Source organism: Bradysia coprophila, unplaced genomic scaffold, assembly GCF_014529535.1.
Source record: "Bradysia coprophila strain Holo2 unplaced genomic scaffold, BU_Bcop_v1 contig_232, whole genome shotgun sequence".
NCBI classification, from domain to species: Eukaryota; Metazoa; Arthropoda; class Insecta; order Diptera; family Sciaridae; genus Bradysia; species Bradysia coprophila.
The window spans coordinates 14,776,076-14,802,116 of record NW_023503493.1 but is presented as its reverse complement, the minus strand read 5'-3'; the positions used below and the strand labels follow the sequence as shown (position 1 = coordinate 14,802,116).

At 36.3% G+C, this 26,041-nt stretch overlaps 2 protein-coding genes and 1 long non-coding RNA gene across 5 annotated transcripts in view; 2 read left to right on the top strand and 1 right to left on the bottom strand.

Annotated features, from left to right (window-relative positions):
• Positions 1–1,275: 1,275 nt before the first annotated feature.
• LOC119076894 (dopamine D2-like receptor) overlaps positions 1,276–26,041 on the bottom strand; it is a 208,084-nt gene continuing 183,318 nt past the window's right edge. Inside the window, exons 6-11 of one of the 3 annotated variants that reach the window (XM_037183900.1) lie at positions 16,909–17,207; positions 16,593–16,826; positions 16,362–16,493; positions 14,118–14,168; positions 4,393–4,493; positions 1,276–2,936 (exon numbers count right to left, since the gene is read on the bottom strand). In XM_037183900.1, coding sequence (XP_037039795.1) covers positions 2,725–2,936; positions 4,393–4,493; positions 14,118–14,168; positions 16,362–16,493; positions 16,593–16,826; positions 16,909–17,207 — 1,029 coding nt within the window. In that variant the 3' untranslated portion in view covers positions 1,276–2,724. The remainder of the gene's footprint in view (positions 2,937–4,392; positions 4,494–14,117; positions 14,169–16,361; positions 16,494–16,592; positions 16,827–16,908; positions 17,208–26,041) is intronic. The other 2 variants (XM_037183901.1, XM_037183902.1) reach the window with 2 other exon arrangements.
• On the top strand, positions 20,386–21,716 carry LOC119076904 (odorant receptor 4-like). The gene is made up of 4 exons (XM_037183919.1): positions 20,386–21,125; positions 21,191–21,290; positions 21,344–21,607; positions 21,669–21,716. The coding sequence occupies exons 1-4, from the start codon at positions 20,386–20,388 to the stop codon at positions 21,714–21,716; spliced, it is 1,152 nt and encodes a 383-aa protein (XP_037039814.1).
• Positions 23,287–23,712, top strand: LOC119076917. Its single transcript, XR_005087716.1, has 3 exons — positions 23,287–23,434; positions 23,492–23,592; positions 23,654–23,712. It is a non-coding gene; the product is annotated as an uncharacterized LOC119076917 (long non-coding RNA).

Sequence of the window (26,041 nt, the reverse complement as noted above, 5' to 3'; positions counted from 1 at the left end):
ATGTTATTAAGTGACAGCAATACAATTTTCCTTAAACGTCTAATTTATAGTGTTGTTAACCGTACAAAATAATCACAACTTCGTGAAGGGGCTCAATTGGTTAACGAAATTAATTAGATTTTTTTTGCATGTGTGTGTTTGTGAGTGTGTGTGTGTAAAGAACCGTCCAATAAATTTAAGTTATTTCGTACATCTAATTTGATCTCGTTAAGTGTGGAAGTTTTGATTATTTTGTGTTGGTGTCTTATTAGTCTTTAAATAGAATTAAGTAGATAAATTTCTACCGACCAGTCGTTTCAATTTTAAAATAGCACAAATTATCCGTGCCATTTATTTGATGAAGACGCCATGAAGTGAATATTGCTCAAATTTGTATAACGTAACAGTACCGTCGTGAATGTAATTTCTATAGATACCACAACCGATTACTGTCGACGAAACAGAAGTCACGAGCAATTCAAATTTAAACCGACTATAGATTGTGGAAATTGTTATCGTCACTACCGCAAAAATCAGCGATGGCACTGCCTTCGAGTCGGTCTTTTAAGATACGAAAAATCAAAAAAATTAAATTTTCGATCACATTGTCCATGAAAATATTGTTCGGTGAAGTGACAGAAGTGACCGACTTGCCGACAGCGTCAAACATTGAGAGACCTGTGAAATAGTGCTCAAATCCACAATCTATATGAAATGGACAATTCAGGCTGGAAGCGCGCGGAAAATTCAAAAAGGAACTTGTGAAGGATTAATGGATTATGTTATTGTGCAGTTGCTTCCGAGTTTTTGTTATGACTAGTTTGATTGCACATTTTTGAACAAAGTTTTGCAAACGTGTTCGTAGTCTACTACCAATCCACTCAGCCATCGGGACACCTATTAAACTGACTACAATAATCGCACACGTTCCGGCAGATAAAACCTACAAAAAGTTATTCGACCAATTCGAAGCAAGGCGAGCAGGGCCTAAATGTCTGGAAATAGTAACATTCTCTAAAATTGGCATAAACTCTGCTAAAAAGGACTGTAATTCTGAAATGTTAGGCCCTGCTTCCACGTCTGAAGCATTTCGTGTGGTCACTAATCTCAAGGATTTTATAGGAGAATGATGTTTAGAAACTAAGAAGAAATGTAATAGAGCCTTTCCATATTTTAGTACTTTCTGTCATAAAATTACTGCTGTCACTGCGCTTATTTTCATGTGAACCAACTTCATATGGGAACATTTGTTCTATAATGACAAATGTGAAGTTGGTTCACATGAAAATAAGCTGCAGATAATGAAGTACTATGAAAAAATGTGGCGCCTCTACAGGCCAGCCCAGTTGTCCCATGGGCGAATGTCATTGCGTACATTTTTCCTTGAAGACCAATGTAAACACAGCAATATGGCTGCCGTTGCATTTTGTCTATTTTAAATTGGAATAGAGGCCATTCTTTGTTTGTCTACTTCTGTGATTCGATTCAAACTGAAGAACTCTCCAGAGAGACGCTTTCTCACGAAATTTACAAAAGTATCTCCGAACAAATACTGCAGAAGTAGTGTACGCAAGTATCTCAAGTAAAGCTTGTCCCCATAATTCATTCGACAATCTAAAATCTGTGGTGTGAAATCTGTTTTGAAAACTATTTTCTTTCGAGCAATTAGAAACAAAACTCAGTCCAAATTTTGTAGTCATTAGTCGGTGTGTGTTTTTTTTTTTTTTGTTGCACAGTTCCTTCTTGAATATAGCACAGCAATAAAATTTTTAATCTTCCTACAAACTTCACACATAAAGCCATGGGGGCAACAAAACGAAAATCGGTGCAAAATTATGAAATTTTTCCCATTTAAACCATCCGTAATTGTCGCCCAGAAAGCTAATCGAACGAACACCGAAATTAACCTCAATTTCCTCATAGAATGAAATCAAAATTGAGTTTGCTAATAATTTAAAAAAAAAATCATTTGCCTTAAATGCCATTTAGTTCATCCGTTTGTAACCAGTAAAAATGCGAAATCTTTTCCTTCACTTTTAAGAAGTATAATTCGAAGAGAAAAAGTTTCACAGAAAAGAAAACATTTTCTGAAATAAAAGGAAAAGAACCGACAAGTTCATCGTCACATAGCCACTGTACATAGTTTCGAAATGCTTTTTATAGAAGGCAACTCAACCGAACAGAAACAATTTCAACTAAAGAGAAACAGTGAAAATAATAATTTTTCCATAAAAATTATAATGAGCATGGTAATATGGTCTGGTGTGGATATAAAAGCTGAAAGGTAAAGAATAAGAAGAAGAATAATAAAAGCGTTCTTCGCGGTATGTGTACATATAGCAAGAGAAAAAAAAAGTAATTTTGAATTCCATACAAATAAAGTGATAAAAACGACTTACCTTTATTAAATACTGTGCGAGGGAACGAAAAAAAAAATTAGATTACAATGTAACCAACCATCAGCTTGTTCGTTCGGTGCGATACGTTTTTTTTACGCTTACGTGAAATCCCCTTTATCTGGGTCATTTTGTTAATAAAATAAGAAAAATTCAATTTGTTGCAATATTCACTATTCTCGTTTACCCCAGTTTACTATCCATTTTAACATTATTTTTATAGTTACACCTTTTACATACACACATGCACGTATACATATGTAGCACATTCATCATTCACATTACCACTATTTGTTTTTCTTCTACTTCTACTTCGTCTCTCAATAATTCCTTGTTTTCGCCTCGTCTTCTATTTTATATTCATGATTTTCTTGAAAGCTTTCCGAAATTCGGGATTGAAAATGGTATAGATAATGGGATTGACGAAACTATTCATATAGCCCAGCCATGTTGTCAGTATGAATGTTGTAAAACCGGGCTGACAGTCCATGCCCAATTTGGTGCACATTGCATCCATCATGTTGCATGTGAAAAATGGCACCCAACAGACTAGAAATACACCTGGAAAAAAATAGAATATTTGTTGAAATCAGGGAAAATAATGTTTTTCAAGTGTGTGCGGAGAATGTGTATCTTCGGTGAAATTTCAAATCGAAAATGGGAATGTTTGTTTTTATGTCGGTGGGTGGGTCGTGTTCATCGTGTGTTGGAAGGATGCATGGTCTGAAAGCATTGAATACATTTCGATTGGCTCGTTCTTTATCGCAGAGTAATTTTTTGTATTAATTCTTATGGAGAAGTGGATGAAAACTGGACAGACCGACTTTATACATAGATCAGGTTTGGATAAATTTGTTTCATTATTTTGCGTGTGGCGACATCTACAAATTTTGACAGCACTGGAAGATTTTCGCCACCCTACTTCGGGACATCTTGAGATTTATTTATTTACGCAGCCAAAACAATTTAATTGGAGTTTCGGAGAGAGGACCTTCTGAAACGTGGAGATATCATGGAATGAAGTTTCAAATTCTTCCCACATCGAAAACTTCCCAAGTCGTTCCCAAGTTGTACAGCTTTGTTCGCACAGAAGCGATTGCAGTGTTCGTGGAGGGCAACAAAAATGCTAAAGAAAGTAACAAAAATGTTGGCATTTTATGGAGTTCTTGCTGGAACTTCATTCCTGAGGTCAAATGAAGAAAAACGGCGAGAAATAGTTTACTCCCACACCACTACCAGCTGGAAAATTCCAAGATTTTGTGGACTTTTGACTTTTTTTTGTTTCTTTCTGGACTTTTAAGATTATTGAGGTGGTGGTGGGGAAATCAATTCTATCACTCCGCATGGTCAACCATTTTATCAGCTCTAGAACTACAAGATTTTGGGGAATTCTTGAAATTTTTCTGAGTGATCTTTTGGGATTTTAGAACTCAAATGGTCCCAGTTCTCAGTTTTAGAGCTTAAGAATTTTGAGTTAGAGTTCGTTTCTCGATCTTTAGAATTATTGAGTTGGTTTCTACACAGAAGTTGACTTAAAGGCTAATGGAACTGTTGTGTCGTTTACTGGCATGAGAGTGGGCAGCCAACGTGAATTTTCTTTAAATATAAGACTTTATATGATGGAAAGATGTCTTTTTGCTCAAGTTTAATTAAGAATTTTTATGGAGAATATGTCCCGACAGAGTGGCATTCAAAAGGAAATGGCCAAATAATCTACCACTTTGTGACCCAATTTTTATTTTCGACTCAAATATTTGTTGTGTGTGAAGTATGCACGCACATGGACTTCTGTCACATTTTACTCTTTGAAGGGTTTTGACTTGTGTTCATGCTTGAGCTTTAAACTTTAATTCAGGCCACCCTTTTGTGCATACAATTTTCTATTGACAGGCATGCGAGTAAAAGCATTCGCACAGAATATTTCAATCACAGAACATTTAGCCCGTTGTTTTTCTCTATTTTCCGATTTATATTTGCATATTCCGTGCATCGGTGAGTGCATCTGCATCATACATACCTAAAACTATAGCTAAAGTCTTGGTTGCCTTGCGCTCCTTTTTGGCTGATGATTTTTCCCGTTTTTTCTTCGATGCTTTATGAACTTTGTATATCGTGAATCTGTAAAAGGAAAGAGAGTAAAAAAAAACGAAAATCATTTGAAGCATAAATGGATTTTATGTAACAAGTAATAGCATTCCGAACAGGAAGCTCTATCGATATCAAAAGGATATATGCAATTTATTGAAGGGTGGCATGGGCGAGGTAATAAGAAGGAAAATGCAATTTTCGTTCTAACGATTTTTTGTTGAAAGCGTTCTAGACATCAGCGTACAATTTCCCGTCCATAACATTGTAATTAAATAACTTTAATTTTTTACTAAACAAAACCAGGAGGCACAACTTCCTTCACGTCTCATTATAGGCTAATTGCTGTCAACTGCATTCAACGAACAAAAAAGGTTATTAGACGAAGCCAGCCTGCAGTAATAGAATTACCAACTTTATCTACGGTGAATTTATTTCCTTTCCTTTTTAAATTTACTTGTTGTGTTTGGTATTATATGCTATGAAGGCACATCATAATTTAATAAATCGAAAGACAAAAAAAAAAAACGCCAGTCCCTACTTAACCATCCATCTTTGTCATGCGAAAATGGTGTTCTTCCCGTGATCAATCAGAGTATTCAGTTATGGGTTATCGTTATGTGAAGCCATCATCTCACATTTCCAACCCGTCTGACGGGATCGTTCACAAAGATCGGCGCACAATTTCTGAACAATTAAACAGACTTTTGTCAATTGAAAATGGAGAAAGTATGCAGATCAACGTCAAACTTTGTCGGAAATCCGTTCCACTGGTATTATTATGTCAGAAATAATGGCAAGTATAGTCAGCAACTTTGAAATGAGTAACGCAGTTCGTTTCAGCTGTTGTTCAGCTGATCCACTCACACAAACTCAGACTGCTTATACTTGTTCATACAGGTGAAATAGTTACATGCAAGAGCGTAAAAACGCCTCTGTTTGAGGGAATCATCTGAAACGAGCTGCACCAACTACTTCGCCGACTGTGAGAAATATATGGATCTACAAACGCCTCAATTTAGTTAGAAATTTTTATGCGACTTTTTGTTTTTCTTCGTGTCTTTGGTTTTATGCCGACCTTTAGAGAGCTTTTAGCTTCTTCTGCATTCCACTGAAATATTTAACTTTTCTTATGGATGACAAAAGACGTTCAAAGCATCCGCAACCTCTCCAAAGCATACAAACGATGCTATACTCAGCATACACGTGTGTAGTAATTTATGGATGGAAGTGTGGAACTGTTGGAACTTAAAAATTCAATCGAACACATGAATTTCTTGCTATTTGCTAACCAAATTGAGTTGAGTGTAAAAGCAAAACAACAAAATTCGGACCACTCATCTAATGATCGCCCTCTCCATACTATTTGTAGCTAATACCGACCCCAGGCAAATATTCTGTTGTCCAGATGTGACAAGTTTCTAGTCATAGTCAATTAAACATAAATTCAAATCTTAAATGCTATTTGCAGTCGGTAAATACGATGGTGTTTCTCTCGAATTGCAGCATTTCATTTAAATTCTGGAAATTGAAATCAAAGTTGTTGACATTCTGCATAAGTCTTTCAAAAAACCATCATCTGTCTGTGAAATGCTACGGGCTACAAATGGTTTCTCGCTCTCAGTATCTTTATACATGTAGTTAAACGGTGGGTTGTCGGGAAGAGATCAACAAGTGCCTTATTTTCATAGTGAATGAAAATAGTATCACACCACAACGAGAACGAACGGTTTCACATCTAGTATTAATGCATGTATGGCTCTATGATTTTAATCAACTTTACATTAAATAATTTTCTACATAATTACACAACATACGAGGACGGTATACTCCAACCAACACACACAGCGTACATGTAAATTAAATTACAAATTTTAGTACGAAAACTATTTATGGATATTAAAACGCTAGGTGAACGTAAATTTTAATCGGTCTATGAAATGCTATTAAAGGATAAATAGTCGGAACAGGTTCATTACATCACTGTTCGCTATGACAATAAACAACAACAGCATATATTGAGCAACTATTTTATGAAATATAAAAAAACAGTACATTTCGCACCTAGGACTAAAAGTCTTTTTTTAGCGTGTGAGAGGTTTCCAGACAGAGCCGAAGGCGAAGGCGGTTGCATGCCACCTTTTTAATTTATAAATTCGTTTAAACATCAAACTGATTTTTGGGATGAGCGCATATTACGAAGAAAAAAAAAATACTTTGTGACCCCCCACAATCATAGGTCCCTTTTTTGGTACTTACTCCTCGCACAATCAGTATGAAGGATGACTGTCTTATTCGTAGACTCACAAATGCTTCTTTAGATAATATTTACTCCTACAATCTCGAAAGATCAGGGAATAAATGCTCCTTCCACCTCGATAAATCCTCAGGTATGTGTCCATTAGCTTTTGTAGGGCAGGCGCGATTATAGAGTTCATTGAGGGTACTTAACAATCTTGCTAAAAGAGTGAGTTCAAGATGAACTTTCTGAAAACCTATATAGCTTTTCGGACAACTGGCAGGAGTGATTGTAGAGTTCATTGAGGATAACAATCTTGCAATCTTGTTGGTTTAAACTGACAACAAACGTTGGTATTTCAGGAATGTCTTGTAGGAGCTGCATTTTTGAGGTCAAAGGGAAAATGGTGAATCGAATTCTGGGCCTTGAGGATTATTGTGGTTTCTGCCCAGTTCTGGAACATCAGCATTTTGATGGACCTTTCACTTGTTTTTTGGGTTCACTTTTGAGATTATTGAGGTGGCAGTCTAAATGTTTGCGTTCAAGCGCAGAATGCGACACTTAAAATGATATCAGTTGTTTCGGAAGAATGACTTGCGTCACATTCCCTTATGGATGATAAAATTATCAAAGAACCTGACCTGAGCTGACATAAAATTAAAAGAATTTTTGTACATCACATATGACGGGTTTCCCATTACAGAGGATTTACTTTGAAAAATATTGATCAAAATCTTGACAGCTGACATACGAGGCTTGTAATTTGCTTTTATTTTCAAATCGAAGGACGAAAACGAAGTGGATTCCATGCAATGTATTATAACCATGTCAGATATAACTGAATTGTAGTCAAGTAAATTCGATGTTATTTTTGCTGTGAAAGGTTTACGATTACCACGGTCTTAAGATGCATAAACTTATCACTCTGCAAATATCCACATTTTATCTCATTGGTCTTTGGCATCGCGGAGATAAACCTACAGTCAAGGAGATACTGAAAAAATGTTTCTTCTCCATTTATTACACTCTTTTCGTCATATCATTGGTTGTCGGAGCAATTAAATGTGAAAGAAAGGACGAAACAATATTCCTAGCTGATGTATCAATCGGAGCTACAGTTATGGCAGCGAAATTTTGGTTTTTAATTTGGAAGCAGAACGAAATTCTCAATTTGTTGGATATGGTTTGCGCTTTTTCGATTCGAAATGATGATGATCTGAACCGCAAGAAAATTGATGGATTCATGAAATTTGTGTTCGCGTTTGTAATTATTGCAACCGTTTGTGGTTATTTAGGGTCTGTAGTTTTATCGCTGATTGGAAGGGAGAAAACTTTGTTTCTGAAGATCGGATTTCCTTTGGATTATGTTAACAGTGAAATTGTATTCTGGATCGCAATTGCTTTCACTTTCGTCGGATTTTTTTTAACAATATTAGCGGTAATTTTCACCACAGTAATTTGGTGTTTGCTTTTCATTTGTTCCCTGAGATGTGAAGTGCTCGGAAGCGAATTGAAAAACATGGGTCGAATTAGCGGAAGGGGTCATACGAAGATGACGGAATGGCAAATGCAAAACTACTTTTTTGAAGACCTAAAGACTTCAGTCGATGCCCACCTTCACCTAAGGGAGTTGGTGCCTGTGTTGTTATGTCATCCATTTTGTGGTCTTTAATAAATCTACTTCCCAGATTGACTAACGAAGTGGGGTTCTTCTTCTCGAACCTGTTCTTCCTTCAGTTTGCAACTAGTGGCCTATGTATCTGTGGATCAGTTTATTGCCTGGCATTTGTAAGTTCATTGCATTGACACAATCGACACCGACTTTGTTCGTTTATTTCTTCAAAGGATATCGGTGACAATCTACTGGAACGCGTCGTATACCTTTTCGTGTTTCTTTACTTCACTTCCGAGCTATTTATGATCACGTACTTTGGCAACGAAATTATGTTGTCGAGCGATCGCCTTTCGTACAATTTATTCGAATCAGACTGGTATAACCAACCGCAGTCAACTAAAACGTGCATCATCATTTTTGGTGAATATTTGAAGCAACCGCAAAAGCTGGTGATTGGTAAATTATATCCACTAACATTGGCGACATTTACAAGAGTTTGTTTGGATAAGATTCCATTGCTTTGTCAGTTAGAACATAATCTTCGTTTCAGATTTTGAATTCAGCCTACAGCATGTTCAACATTTTGAAAAGTTTTCAGTAAGCACGTGTGTTATAGTTTTATGATCGGAACGAGACGACCGAAGACCAGTTAATTATAACTTGCCTTAGGAGATTCGTCAGTGTTTGCTTTTCTTTCAACATGCTTAGATACGAGCGATAAGACCGAAGACCAGTTTATTTTAACTTGCCTTGGGGCACTTGTGAAATTATTTCTTTCTCTTTCATCATAACACTCTATAGTGGTAAAACAGCAAAAGACTTACGAGTACTTTTGTTTGTATGAGTGGACCAGCTGAAAAACAAGTGAAGCAAATTCACGCCTAAATTTCACTGACGTAACAAGTTCCATTGATCACACAGCACAATTTTAAAAGATTTTAAAGAAAATTGTCAATGATATGACTACTACAAGGTCTAGGCTAGGTGTATAACTGTTAAATAAAATTATTGTCCTTTAAAATACGCTCATTCATTAAACGAAAACGTAACAATCTTGGGTGGTCTCCAGGTCATAATGCTGAAAACAAACAAGGCATTGAAAACGTGTTTTGGTCCTAGTTTTCATTGACAGATGCAGCAGTCGCAATTTTGAATAGAAAAAGTTCTAACTTCATTTGACAGTTTCGAAAATTTCGTCATGAAAAACGAGACCAAAACACGTTTTCAATGCCTCGTTTGTTTTGAGCATAACAGTTTTGCTGCAACGTTCATCTCCATCACAACATATTTCCCGCCCAATTTCACTTTAGAAATGCTTGTTTTTCCAAGGTAGATATCATTCATTTCTAGGCAATTTTGTGTTTTCAAAGAAAGTGAGAGATGGCGTTTGTATCGAAATTTCGTGCCACCGCCCGATTGGGTTATATACGTTATATATGGCATTACCTCGTCCATATATCTACGTTGCCTTTTTTCATAATGTCATTTGCATTCTATTTACATTCGAATTCGAATGGTCTTGTTAATGTTATTGTTCCAGCTCCATTTATATTTATAATTAGTGTTGCCTACGAGAAACTTTCCATTCATATAGAGCCCAAGCAGAGCACAGGCAATAAGAGGTATTTTGTCCGAAGATACTGTTCTCCGGGGCTATTTTTTCCTCAGTGTCAAAAGAGAGTGGAAATTTTGACCTATCGACATCAGTTAAATTAACTGGTTTTTCCAAGGTTTATGGGCGGAAGTAATGCCATTAAATAACCGAATGAGATGTGCAGTGACACGAAAGTTTGCTATAAACGCCATCTCTCCCATTCTTCAAAATCACAAAGTTGCTTAGAAACCTGTGCCATCTGTTTTGCGATAGCCAAAATAAGTTTGAGAAACACTGCTTTTTAATTAGGCTTAAAGTGAACAGACTCATAAATCGCAAACAAGTAGCAGACTTTCACAAACATTTTTACCCCCTTAATAAATGTAGTTTGTTTGCTAGAGAGGGTATTGACATAACATTTTGTGAAACACAGGTAAATCATAGTCAACCATTTTAAAAGAATGTGTCATTAGCATCGAACTATTGTGCTAGGCCGCGCATCTGTATGGCATTACCTCCGCACATATATTTACCTTGTTTTTTTTTTCCATTTTTACATGCAAATTTTGACATATCACCCATCGAGCTCAGTTAAATTAACTGATTTTTCCCCTGTTTTTACGCTCTTTTATATATAGCCCTATTCTATAGAAATACAACGCTTCACTGAAATTCACCCAGATATTATGTTCCGTATTTTTTGTGATCCGCTGAATATTTGCGCTATCTTCAGCGTTTATAAAGTACTTTGACGGAGGATAGACCACCCACCCCATATGTGGAATAATTTGAATTTTATAACTCTCGTCGATACGCTAAATAGTACACACAAACACCATTCCATGATTTTACGAACGTTCCATTATAATTGCTAATAAAATTGAAAAAAGAAATTGAGACTATCCATAAATCATGTTGCTCTATCTATAACTCTATATTAATAACACGATTTCAAATTTAATGCTATCTACTACAATTTTATTTATATTAAGTACACAAGCATACACCATCTCAAAAGCTCTAAAAGGGAAAAATGTATAATGTAAAAGAAACTGGAAATGGAAGTAAAAAAAGAAAACTTTTTTATAGTTCAACTATAAAATCTTGACTATTTCACAAGATTATCGTGCGCCTTTTTAAGTTCATCTTCATGTACAACATTTATTATTATTCCACTTTTATGCTCTATGTACGGTGTCTTGCTATCAACAGATTTTTTTCTTTCTATAAAAAATCAGAATAAATAAAAACCTTTTATCGCTTTCCGTTGGCGCGTCAAGCCTTTTTCTATAAGGGGAAATTTTCTTTTAGTTTTTCTTTTCTTTTCATTTCTACTTGCAGCTTATTAAGTTGGCTCGTGTGATAATGTCAGATGTACGTTCCTTTTTAAGAGTTGAATGTAATTAGCATTTTGTCGCAACAAAAGGTATCAAAGATGTTTTATTGAAGTTTATAAACCAAGGACCGTGATCGTGTAATTATAGTCGATGTGAAGTAGATCTTTTGTTGGTTGACGCTAGAGATCTATTCACATACACTGTGACTATAATTAAGCGACCACCGTTTATTGCAGACACATCAGGCCAATTTTGCAAACAAAAAAACCGAAAAAATGATTTCTTCTTCTATTCAGTTTTGCACACGTAAAAAATCCCTTTTTCGATTCGGAAAATTTTCTGTAAAGTTTTCGAAATTCAAAGGTCGTAATTAAAATCACATCACATTTTGTCATCAACACTGAACATTTCTTTATGGCTTCAGAATTGTGGCTTTAAAAAAACTGATCGATGGCATTCATGGCTCATCTATAGAACCTCTCTTTGAATGCATTTGCATCAACTGCTCCTGACTGGTTTACTTTACTCAACACCACACTTTAATTTCGAAAGAATGCTACCTCGTGCGATTTTTGTACCGTTGCGGGAAGATAAGGGCTGAAGAAGGAGACACAACTTTAAGAGAACAGTAGATTTTAGTAAACTGAAAATTTCTAGGTTAGTTAAGAGAAAACAATTTAGGTGTGATCGAATTCACCGAAAAGATCAATCCCTACTCCAAGGGTTAATCGGTGTAGCGCCTGGACTGTGGTTGCCCTAAACCATTCCAAAAATTTGTCCCAATTTCGGCAACCATACAAATGGACAATCGAGTATCGAAAGGGCACATTTAACATCCCGATTAAAAATGCGTCCTTGGCGAAAAACTTCCACCTTTCCAATAACATTTCTCCTCGCTTACTTCTCGTACACATATGTAGCGACGCGAAAGAGACCTAATCCAAATTTTTCTTTTGTGCCAAGTTTGACTGGAATATAAAAGAAAAATTTGGATTAGGCCTCTTTCGCGTCGCTATGTGTGCAGGCAGCAAGCAGTAATTATATCGATCTCTTCGGTTGACATCTGGCAGTGCGATCGCATGTCAAAAATTGTGTGCAAACTAAACACAGCTAACTTCACAAAGAGGGGAAGTTTTTGAAATATTTTTTAGGAAAGAGTTAACAACATAGAAAATGCTAATGGAAAATTGAATTAAACACTTTTAGTAACTGTGAAATGTTTATATTTGAAGTCAAGGAAAATAAAAGTGTTGAATTGCTCGAAACAATGTCTAAAAATTTGTTGCTGCATTTTCAGGAATGTAAATAATTTTCCGCTTTTGCGAGGTTGGCTATGATTAGTCTGCACACAAAATCGTCAAATTAATCCACTGCACTGTGCTGTAATCAGTTTCGCAAACCGATGAGATCTATTCGTTTGTTCCAAGACCATATGAATTGTCAAATTTCATCCACAGAACCATAACCAATATCTCGGTGTAAATAGCGTAGGCGACGTTGCTCGATTTGTATGAAATATCACGTGAGCCATGTTGCTATGGATGTAATTGTCGTTGTTTGGGTTGTCAAAAGTCGTGTTTACAGTTATCTGGAACAAACCTATAGGTTTGTTCGAAATAACTATAAACGCGAACTTTGACAACCCGAACCACGACGATTTCATCCACAGACGACATAACCTTTGTTTTTTGCAAAAATTGTGAGGCGCCGTATACTTATAGTGACAGCTTTCAAAAAAATTTACGTATTGAACGTATTGAAGCTGCTTCGCGCTAATTTCGGCAGCTCATTTTTTATGATAAATTGTTTAGGTTATGTTGTCTATGGATGAAATTTGACAATTCGTATAACCTTGGAACAGACCTATTGGAACACGATGCAAATTCTCGCGCGCTACAATTACATGTATTTTCATATAACGCATCACTTGATACTAGCACTAGTGTCAAGCAAAATATGGAAATGCATGTATTTATTGCGTGCGAATATTCGCATCTATCCGAATCATCCCAATATAATTATAGTTTTATACGACATTTAGAATCACAAAAAATGACAAATTTCGAAATCAATGAATGCTTTTCAGGAACAGCAACAACATTCGACGCTAATGTAAGTGGGATGTTGTTTTGAAACGAACTTTTAATAACGAAAAAAAAGAAGAAAATTCGAACAAAATGTCAATTTCAATTGAATTCAACCGTTGAATAAAAACAACGTTAACCACGGAAAGGGTAATGAAAAGACGAGTAAAAACTGAAGTCAAAATAATTCCTCTGTAACATGTATCTGAAATGGATGGTAAATTAAAAAGAGGAACGAAAGAAGGTTTCGTGTTTCATTGAAACATTTTTGCGCCGTCGACCACTGTATGGGAACGGAACGGTACCATACAAGTAAAACTTTTTATTTTATAACTCATACAAAATGTGTGCGATGTAATTCATTGATGCAAAATTAAGTGGGTGTTTCTCTACTCGATTAAATATGAACGTTGATGATAACAATATAATATTATAAAGTGTTCCTTCAACAGACCATTTAAGTGAAATTCCAACTTCTTTAGAGAGGGTTCAAAAAATATTTCATCAAAAGGTTAAGGAAAATTCCATATACAAAATGCTTTATATATTACGGTGGTGATGTTGTTACAAAAGTATATGAATGGCATGGTTGGCATAGATGTGGTATATATATTTACTATATGGATGGATACTGAATACTGAATACATGTAACGTACACATATATATTACATGAATTGTACATTTTTTTATGGCTAACATCCATATCGCAAAATTCATTTTCACTCTTTTGATGTGTATAAAATTACGAGTTTTTTTTTCTCTCGTTTAACAATTTTCATTTACTTACGAAAGATGTTGTGTAACTTTAGAAAATACACCAGATCGTTCTTCGCCGTCTCTTTAAAAGAAAATGTTTAAACTAGTGATAAAATACAAGGAACGAGCTAAAAAAATATATAGAAACGATGATGCGGAGTAGTCAGTAGTCCGGTTGCTTGTGTCCATCTTTGTGAAAGTATTCGAATTGTGTAAGGTCTCTCGCGGAGCTAAAGACGAGAAATGCAAACGAAAATAGCTTTTCCGATTGAAAAAGCCAGAGTATGAAGAACAAATAGAGCTGCGAGAGGAAATTAACGGGGTTGTGGGTCGGGCTGCCAAAATTCATAATTTTACGAAGTTTATTAAACTCATAATTTACTAGACCTTTGCCGTAGAGATGACTGGGCCGTCCACAGCCCAAGACATATGTCCTATTCCACGGGTATTATGGGTTTCCAATTCGTGGACAATGTGCATGGGAATTTTAATGGAACTCGGTCGCCCGTTAAATTATTGGTTTTCATGAAAAGAATGACGGACCTGGTTTGAGTTGTAATTCAACCTAAAATTTTGTATCTGACCAGAGTAATATCTAAGGAATCAGGTTAAACAACAATTTAAAATCTTTGTCTGAACTTGCATGCGTACACGCCAGTGTAAGTCTGCCCATTTCGTGGGCTTTTTAATGTTTTTAACAATTGAACTTACGAAATAAAAGCTTAACACTGGAACACGACCATTTGTAAACAGAGTTCGTGGACTGGGCAATGAACATTGAGCATTTAACATTTTTTTCTTAGGCATGGGGCCGTGGGCATTACGATGCGAAAACTTTGGGCTACGAGCACAAAAATTTGGCAGGTGAACTCATCTCCGCTAATATCTCAGCAAATATTTAGAACAGTCGACGTTATTGAAATTTAAACATAAATTTGCTTCAGCTGTTCTTCAGCTGGTCCACTCATACAAACAAAACTGCTCATGCGTATGGGTGGTAGTGGAAAGCCCGTGTATAGACAGTATCACCAAATGAAAAACAGATGAAGCAAAGCAATGCTTTGAATGAAGTAATTTCTAAATTTCTCTGACGTCACACCATGTTTTTTAATATTTGCTTTGATTTCAATTTGGTTATGCTACAATTGCCAGTATTTGCCGAAGCATTCAATATTTGCTTCGAGCTTGTGACACTTATTACCAGAGTGGTTTGCCCCTCGCAAAAGACAGGTCAATCAATTTGATTACGTCTAAAAAAATTACGAGTTCTTAAAGTTACAAACATATTAGAATCGAGGCCCTGGATCCGAAAATATGGTAAGAATTAGGGTAACCCCAATATAAAGAAGAAAACGAGTATTTCCGATCGTTCCGATTCATCTTGAACGTATTCACAATTTATGTCAAAATAATATGAAAATGAACGCGTTTGAGAGCGGACGATAGACTATACCACGACAGAGTAAAGTTAACCAGGCAGTAGCGCTGATTTGACTAGGGACCTGAATAATCTAGTAGCCCTTTATTTTTTGCGAATAAAATTTTTCAATTTATGTCAGTGTTCATTTGAGTTCATTTTCATCCAGTGTATTTGGTCCCATATTTGCCGTTTCGAAAATGAACCGCTCCTGCCTGGTTTATCTTACTCTGCCGTGACTATACATGTTTCACAATTGGTCTGACCCACTTCACTTCTGAATTGTACGTATTCTGTGAATATATTCCTTAAATGACCTACCCAGTTGAATGCTACACTTTCTGCTAGGAAAGATCAAAAAGTGTCAACGCAAACGGAAACTATTCTTATTGACGTCACAAGCAACCGCACTAGAGGTCCAACTATGTTGTATTTTATAATGATTAAGTCGGAAAAGATATGAGGGATAAAGTTTTAATTCCTGGAACATTTAAGTTTTCTGCAAATTTTCATGAGGTTTCCTCTCGTACATTGAAACCATGTTGAAAAGTTTATGTGTTCAAAAGTTTTATGGATAAATGGGTTTACACAAGCTTGTGCCCGAGCATAAAACAATTTTTCGCCTTTCTTCCATATGTATATAAGTGTACGTAACCGTACACCCACCGAGATATGAGGCTTTTTCTACATTTTTTGTTTCTTCTTCTTCTTCTTCTTTATATTACTCTCTCTCCAACCGAACCCCATCATGACTTTAATAGATTGCGGAGTCGTAACAAATCTTATCCATTACACACGGCCCATTAAAATTAAAATTGCGACAACATTTTTTTATTATCATTAAATGACGGTAATTACCTTGATGCTTGCGCATTTTTCTTATCCTTAGTAGACCCTCTAGAATTCGTTGAAAGCGTCGAATCATTTCTAGCTAATGACAGCGCTTCTTGCACACCATATCGCACCAATGATAACGGCTTCATGGCAACACTGCAAAAATAACTGAATTTAACTGAACATGGCCCGTCACTGTTACAATAACCGATGCAAAATGTTGCCGGGCTGATCGGTAACGGAAGAGACACTTACCTCAATGGTTCTTTTTTCGGTGATCCATCAACACCGTTCCGTTTACTTAGACTACTTTTTAACGTGCTACCACTGACAGCATTTCGAGGACTGCCAGGTGGTGTGCTTGTACCAGCTAGTGTCTCTTCAACATTTGAAGGAGCATAGCCGGAATCATGATTGCCGTTTGGATCGGCCACAACCGTTTGCGACGGGGACGTTATCTGTGCCACCACACTGAAATTCATCGTGATGCTGTATTAGATTTTCATTTTAATTTTCTTTTGTCTGACACCAAGGCCATATTCTTTCATGGCAAAATCACAGTTGTACTTACTTCTCCTCGATGACGGTACTAAGCATAAATTCGGTTGACTTATCGTTAACGATGACATGACAATCGTCTGCGTCTACAGGTGATGCGGCATTTTCGTCATCCTCTTCGTTTGAACCGGACGCTGTGTTCGTTGGGGCTTCATCTGGCATTATGCGTGAACCGCTTTTACTGCTGTCTAATGTCGTTTCTGCCAGTCTTCTTGTTTGTGCGATATTTTCGATTACGCTACCGCCGGCCACTAACTCAGATAGATGAGGTTTTCGGGCTGCCTTCTGTTTTTTTGCTCGAATTCTAAGTGCCTGTTGAAGAAGAAATTTCGTTTAGAAAAAGAGGTCAGTAGCGGGGAAAAATGGTTCTGTTCAGACAGAACGGAGGCAACGGGAATTCTACAAAACTCAATGGGCCCTACATTAGAAAATAGTTGTATGTCGAATTTTTAGCCCCGTATGAAGTAGCTTGTAACATGTGAAACTCGGCAGACGGCAAGGTATGTGGTATAAAAGTAAAGGAAAGCAGAGTGCTTCTAAGAGCTGATTTCGTCTGCTGTATTTTTTTCAGCTTTTGGAATTATTAAGGTGGAATGTTGGTTCTTAAAGTTACACCATTCTTTATGGTCCACACCCTCTACAGTTCTAGAACTTTGGGTTTTGACGGAATTGTTAGGTTTTTTTGGTTCTTTTATGGAATTTTCGGATTATTATTCCCAAAATTGCGGAACCATTCATGGTCCTCAATCTTACCAGTTCTAGAATTCAAAGAATTTGAAGGGATTCTGAGGAATTTTTTGGATTATCTTCTGTACTTTTGGGATTATTGAGATGGCAGTGTGTTGGTTCCCAAAATTGCAACACCACACACGGTCCTCAATCTTACCAGTTCTAGAATTCAAAGAATTTGGAGCGACTCTGAGGATTTTTTTGGATTATCTTCTGTACTTTTGGGATTATTGAGGTGTGCTGGTTCCCGAAATTCCACATCACCACATAATCCATTATCTTTCCAATTGTAGAATTTAAGAAAAAATTAAAGGATTTTTCAGATTATCTTCTGGACTTTCGGGATTATTGGACGTCAGCTTGTTGGTTCTCATGAATCAAGCATGTTGGATGTTAATATTTTATCATAAATTTATGGCAGTTGGTGGTTTTCGTTAAGATCTGAATCCGATTACTTTCTGTCAAGCTGAACGTCTCGCACTTGGACTGCACGGGAAATATGGTCACTCGTTTTTCTTCAGAATAGTACATTTGTGATCATTTTTCTATAGGTTTGTTGGGTTTCTTCCATCGTACGATACAAACGAATTTTGACAAGCCGAAAAAAACCAACCGTCATCCACAGAAACGTAAGAGCAACTGAAATAAATCCTTTCGTTAAATAACTTCAAAGTGAGGTTGTGTTGGCTTCTCTGTGGATAACGATTGACATTTTCAACGACCGTGGAATCGACCTATTGTATCAGTGCTGAAATACTGTTCCTGCATTTGAGCTAATAATAGTCTGATGTGTAGTAGGCCGTCATTGACATATAGGCTGTATCACCATTTGAGCCAGATCCATGCCAATCTGTTTTTCCTGCAGGCAGCTACTAAAAGATATTTATTGTAGAAGATTGACCTTGTATACGTGTACGACAGAAATAAAGATTTTCTATTATTGTCGTTGGTGTAACGATTTTTTTTGTAGATGGCACGTGGCACGTGCTAAGTGCTCGGCAGTAACAATCCTTTATCCGCAACGCAATATTATATTAAGACTTTATCAAACATTTAAAGTGCCTTTGACCATTATGGGGTTTACCATGGTATAAGTCAGTAAATAACTTCTTATCTAAATTACCATTTTATCAAATTTACTTAATTCATTTAACCCTCCCAATAACCATCAAATTTCGGTTACAACATTAAATATTTGTACAAATGAAACTCATTGATTTTATCAGCGATGTGAGTGGCCATAATATGTTAATTACTAATCAAACCCAATATTATGCAAGATAATTGAGTTGAGTCAATAAATGGATACGTAGCATGTATAAGTTTATATAGCCTGCATTGTATACTTACACCCCGAGATCGAGAGGGAGAGAGAGTAAACGAGAAAGTGGAATGATATTTCTGTAGTACATGGAAATTCGACTGGAAAATTATTATGTTTCGTATGCATAAATAGTCGTAATGGTACCGTAGCATGGTTGATTATACTATCAGCTACGGCGCTTTCAAAGGTTTTATGTTTAATTAAAGCTTAATGCAAATAAGACTTAATTAAAGGGAGAGAACCAAGAGAAAATGTTTTGCATATCATGTTATATCATAACCATTTGAATTTCTTGGCATTGGGCGCTGTGCGTAATTAAAAATGACAACGAAAAAGCATATTAATTAACAGTCGCGAAAATATATTAAAATCATTCCCCTCGTGTAAAGCGATAAATACGTAATACGATTCCCACCTTATACGCCCTTTGACCGCAAACACATATATAGCAATCGTTTGGAGAATATTAAAACGAGACAATGAGAAGTGTTTTAGGTGAATTGCATGTCATTCAAGCACTTACAAGACACACTCCAGGTCATGTTATCGTTGAAAATGAAACAGTAGGGCAGTGTTCGAACTGTGTAAAATTACAGCTTGGATCGATTTATTTATGGCTCAGATGATATTGCATAGCCATAAAGCTAAAGACTATGAAGGATAAGATGATGACAGGAAAAGGAAACAAAGGATCTAATCTACGAAGGATAAGAAGGAGATATTCTTGTCCATGCTGACGATTTATATCAAGGTTGCTAGCCTTCGTAAATAGTTATTTATGTAACAAGAATCGTATGCTGGTATATTATCCGATTTTCAATATTTACACGTGTTCTAAATCTATAATATAAAGTTTAATGTTTGTTTGTCTGTTTGTTGGTTTGCCTCTCTATAGGAACCCAGACGGAAAGTCTTACAGACTTGAAACTTGGCATACAGACTAATGAGGAAAAGTTAGGAAGAAATCGCGAAAAAAAAATTTTTCATGCGTTATTTGACGCGCGTTTTTTTTTTGCATGTTAACGTCTTGGATGCGTTTCTTCAACGTGGAAACATTTTTGTAACGCGTGAAAATTTTTGACGCGTGAAAATTTTCAACGCGTGAAAATGTGGAATATCTTAACATAACTCAGGATTTTGTTGGTTTGAGTTGAGATTGAGCCCGTAAATGCGTTTAGTTCATTCCTAGGGAATTCATCCTTTTACGAAATGTAACGTAATATTTTGTCATTAAAATAATCACGAGCAAATCCGGGTACTACACTAGTATAATATAAAATCAAAACTGACAATTGGACAGTTAATGTGGAAGACTAATAATTTTAGCTTTTCCATTTAATGTCACAGGACTATAACGGTACCTATCGTTCAGTTGATGCATTATAGCCACGTCAGTTTAGTTTTAACAGTACAAGCGTTTACAACTACGCATTAAACATGCATCCCATTCGAATTCATAAAGTTATCTCTCTGATGAATTCAATGTTTTATCGCTTTGGATTTTGGCATCGCGGTGTTGAACCTACAGTTGAGGAGATCAGAGTTAAATTTTTCTACTGCATTTATTACTCATTTTACGTTCTCTCATTGGTTATCGGATCAATTAAATGTCAAAAAATGGGCGAGTCGATCTACCTAGCAGATTTATCAGTGGGAGCTTTTGTTGTGTGCGTAAAAGTTTGGATTCTAGTTTGGAAGCAGGACGAAATAATCAATTTGTTGGATCGAGTTTGTGTCTTTTTGATTCGAAATTATGGTGACCACAATCGTTTCAACGAAAAACATGAAGGATTCATTAAATTTGTGATTGTATTCGTAATGATTGTAATTATCACTGGTTTATCGGTTGTATTTTTATCATTTACTGGAAAAGAGAAAAAATTGTTTTTGGGTATTGGGTTTCCCTTGGATTATAAAAACAGTGACATTGCATTCTGGATCGCAACAATTTTTATTTTCATTGGTGTCCTTTTGTCGATAGTTGCTATTTTTTTCACCACAGTAATTTGGTATTTGCTTTTCATGTGCACCCTGAGGTATGAAGTGCTAGGAAGTGAATTGAAGAATATGGGACGAATTGACGAAAGTGGAAATGGAAAAATGACGGTAAGGCAAATGCGCAACCATTTTTTTGAAGACGTAAAGAGGTCAATCGTTGCTCACCTACACTTAACGGGGTATATGAATCAGTCTTGCCTTTTTATACGTTGCAATGTTTACGAATTTCAATTATATTGTCCAGACTAACAAGCGATGTGGAGTCTTTCATCTTAGACCTGTTTCTCATTCAGTTCGGCACCAGCGGTTTGTGTATCTGTGGATCCGTTTATTGCCTTGCATTTGTAAGTTATATATTGGAACTCACGTATTCTCGATCGTTTTCACATCTTTTTAGGACGTCGGTGACAATCTTCTGGAGCGTGTTTTGCACATTTTTGTGCTTATCTACTTCATTGCCGAGCTATTTATGATCACGTATTTTGGCAACGAGATTATGCTGTCAAGTAATCGCCTCTCCTACAGTTTATTTGAATCTGAATGGTATGATCAGCCACAGTCAACCAAAACGAACATCTTGATTTTTGGTGAATATTTGAAACAATCACAAGTGCTGGTGATTGGCAAATTGTACCCACTAACTTTGGAGACATTTACAAGGGTTACGATTTGATTTCATTACTTCGTTGCTTTTAACGATTTCAAGGCAACTTTCGTTTCAGATTTTGAACTCAGCTTACAGCATGTTCAACATTTTGAAAAGTTTTTAGTAGCTTACATCACGTTCAAAATGTTGGAAAGTTTTCGTTCAATACATTTTGGGGCGGAAGAGTAACAAGTTTCGTCGATCACATATATATTTTTGATTGTTCAAATGATTTAGATCATCATTTAGATTAAACTGATTGTTGTGAAAGAAAAGGAATTTTACTATTTCTCATGACAGACCAATTAGACCATGCTCCAGAGTGTTATAATAATATTATGATCGATGATAAAGGAAAAAGACAAGTTTTATCACAAGAAAATTTGCCGAGAAAAGGGAGCCCAGAAAGCTGAATGGCACAGGGAGATACAGGAAAACAGGAAAAGTATCCTCTTCAAAGACCTTGCAGCTGCGGGAATTGGCTCATAGATAGGCCTTACAATCAAACAGGTAAATGGAATGTTTGGCTAATATTTAAAACATATAATTCCCAGTCATTGTAAGTGTATCTAAAATTCCACGAAATGGATGCTAACTTTTTACATTGTTGTTCTTTGAAGAACAAATTAAGTACAATGACGCTGTTAACGATAACTCGAAAAATTAAAACGAAATCTAAATATTCCCATCTGCACAACAAGACTTGTTATTAACAAGCGCGTTTTACAATTAAACCAAAAATTCCACTTTATTATACGAGCCTATAATTATTAAAAATAAACCTACCAGCTACCAGTCTAAATAAAAAAGACAAAATTAGGATTCTGTGAACATCATCCAAAATCAAAACTATACACAAAAAACGTGCGCACAAAAACAAGTCTATAGAAATATGCAATGTACCCCAAGTATAAGGCAAGTTATTATTAACTGGTCTTCTCACTCTGATCATAATAGTCTATAAGATATAAAATCCAATTGTTACTTTACGTTTGGTCACATGTGCATCGCTTATGACAACCAATAAACAAATCACTGACATTTGACAGTGACAATTTTGACGTTGTCATTTTTGAAGTCTGAAAAATTTCGTCATAACCTCAATTTAAAACGTGAACTGAACACAAAACTTGTCTTAAAACAATTAATTTTGAATAATATTACAGTATTATCGTAAATATTACAATAAGGATACGATAACACTGTAATATTATTCAAAATTAATTGTTTAAAGACAAGTTTTGTGCACAGTTCTCGTTTTCAATTGAGGTTATGACAAAAATTTTCAGATGTCAATAATGAAAACGTCAAAACTGTCACTTCACGACAAAAAGTTTCGAGTCAAATCACATCGAAACTTTTTGTCCTGAAGTGACAGTTTTGACATTGACATTTTTGACGTTGTCATTTTTGACATCTGAAAAATTTCGTCCTAACCTCAATTGAAAACGTGAACTGTACACAAGACATCTCTTTAAACAATTAATTTTGAATAATATTACAGTATTATCGTAAAAATTACAATAAGGCTACAAAAACACTGTAAAATTGTTCAAAAGTACAATTCACATTTTCAATTGAGGTTATGACGACATTTTTCAGATGTCAAAAATTAAAATGTCAATGTCAAAACTGTCACTTTATGACAAAAAGTTTCGATGTGGTTTGGCTCTGCGATGTGGTTTGACTCATTTGTTTCCTGCTATATGAGGTACTGGGAAGTGAGTTGAAGATTATGGGACGAACTAACGGAAAAGGAGATGCAAAGATGACAGAAAGGAAAATGCACATCTATTTTGCAGACCTAAAGATATCAGTCGCCGCTCACCTACACTTCAGGAAGTGTGTGACTGTGCAGAATTGTACTTCATTACCAGGTTTATGAATTTCATTTCTCAGAATTGATGAACGAAGTGCAGTTCTTCTTCTCAGACCTATTTTTCATTCAGTTTGGAACTAGTGCCCCCTGCATCTGTGGATCAATTTATTGCCTGGCATTCGTATGTGAATTCGCGTTCGTCATACCATCGTTGTCATTCCTAATTCCTTCTTCATTTGTAGGATGTCGGTGACAATCTACCCGAACGACTCATGTATTGTATTTTGTTCGTATACTACATGGCCGAGATATTTATGATCACGTACTTCGGCAATGGTACAACCAGCTACATTGAACCAAAATGTGCATGATTATTTTTGGTGAATATTTGAAGCAGCCGCAGGTGCTCCCGATCGGGAGGTTGTATCCGCTGACTTTGCAGACATTCAACAGGGTTGGCTGGGGTGTGCTTAGTTGGTTTTTGTACGATTTTGAGCGTAAACTTGTTTCGGATTTTGAATTCAGCGTACAGCATGTTCAACATTTTGAAAAATATTCGACATTGAAATTATCGATACGCGAGAGATGGAGTATCATAAATAAATAGTTGGTGCACAAATTTGACGTCAACAGAATTGCTTTTTGTCTTTAAATTTGAATGGAATAAATAAGAACCCACAATTACAACACTTCATATTCGGCTTTATGATTGTATTTCTTCCAGGACATATCTTCTACTAGTCGACTCCCGTGGCGCTACGCGCCACATCGCCGCCTAGCAAGCTACCCCGAAAAACACCTAATCCCGTCAAACACCTTATCCCGTTAAACACCTAATCCCGTCAAACACCTAATCCCGTCAAACACCTAATCGCGTCAAACACCTAATCCCGTATCCCGTGAAACATCTAATCTCGTCAAACATGTAAATAATTGAAACACCTAATCCAGTCAAACACATGATCCCGTCAAACACTTAATCCTGTCAAACACATAATACCATGAAACACCTAATCCCGTGAAACACCTAATCCCGTCAAACACATAATACCATGAAACACCTAATCCCGTGAAACACCTAATCCCGCCAAACACATAATTCCGTCAAACACATAATTGAAACAGCTAATTCCCAATTCCCGACTTTTTCATTAATGCCGCCGTCTTCTACTCTCAAAACTCTAAGACTTTGCCGAAGAAACCAATATTCCATCTCCCATAGTTCCAGAGATAATTCCAAAAACCTAATTGAAACACCCGATTCTAACTTCCCGACTTTTTTACTTTTCCGGCCTATTCGATTCCCAAAACTCTAAGACCTTGCCGAAGAAACCAATCTTCCATCTGCCACAACTCCCGAGATAAGTCTAAAAACTGATGGTGCCCAAATTTTTCCACTTTTTGCGCACACTCACCTATTCTATTCCCAAAACTCTAAGACTTTGCCGAAGAAACCAATCTTCCATCTGCCACAACTCCCGAGATAAGTCTAAAAACTGATGGTGCCCAAATTTTTCCACTTTTTGCGCACACTCACCTATTCTATTCCCAAAACTCTAAGACTTTGCCGAAGAAACCAATCTTCCATCTGCCACAACTCCCGAGATAAGTCTAAAAACTGATAGTGCCCAAATTTTTACAGTTTTTGTGCATACTCACATATTCTACTCCCAAAACTCTAAGACTTTGCCGAAGAAACCAATCTTCCATCTGCCACAACTCCCGAGATAAGTCTAAAAACTGATAGTGCCCAAATTTTTACAGTTTTTGTGCATACTCACATATTCTACTCCCAAAACTCTAAGACTTTGCCGAAGAAACCAATCTTCCATCTGCCACAGTTCCCGAGATAAGTCTAAAAACTGATAGTGCCCAAATTTTTCCACTTTTTGCGCACACACACCTATTCTATTCCCAAAACTCTAAGACTTTGCCGAAGAAACCAATCTTCCATCTGCCACAACTCCCGAGATAAGTCTAAAAACTGATAGTGCCCAAATTTTTACAGTTTTTGTGCATACTCACATATTCTACTCCCAAAACTCTAAGACTTTGCCGAAGAAACTAATCTTCCATCTGCCACAACTCCCGAGATAAGTCTAAAATCTGATAGTGCCCAAATTTTTACAGTTTTTGTGCATACTCACATATTCTACTCCCAAAACTCTAAGACTTTGCCGAAGAAACCAATCTTCCATCTGCCACAACTCCCGAAATAAGTCTAAAAACTGATAGTGCCCAAATTTTTCCACTTTTTGCGCACACTCACCTATTCTATTCCCAAAACTCTAAGACTTTGCCGAAGAAACCAATCTTCCATCTGCCACAACTCCCGAGATAAGTCTAAAAACTGATAGTGCCCAAATTTTTACAGTTTTTGTGCATACTCACATATTCTACTCCCAAAACTCTAAGACTTTGCCGAAGAAACCAATCTTCCATCTGCCACAGTTCCCGAGATAAGTCTAAAAACTGATAGTGCCCAAATTTTTCCACTTTTTGCGCACACTCACATATTCTACTCCCAAAACTCTAAGACTTTGCCGAAGAAACCAATCTTCCATCTGCCACAACTCCCGAGATAAGTCTAAAAACTGATAGTGCCCAAATTTTTACAGTTTTTGTGCATA

Bases quoted from the DNA above. Each gene is read 5' to 3' on its own strand.
- LOC119076904 (XM_037183919.1), top strand. From the start codon at position 20,386: ATGCATCCCATTCGAATTCATAAAGTTATCTCTCTGATGAATTCAATG. The intron at 21,126-21,190 runs GTATATGAATCA...TATATTGTCCAG, and splicing joins GCTCACCTACACTTAACGGG to ACTAACAAGCGATGTGGAGT. The intron at 21,291-21,343 runs GTAAGTTATATA...ACATCTTTTTAG, and splicing joins CCGTTTATTGCCTTGCATTT to GACGTCGGTGACAATCTTCT.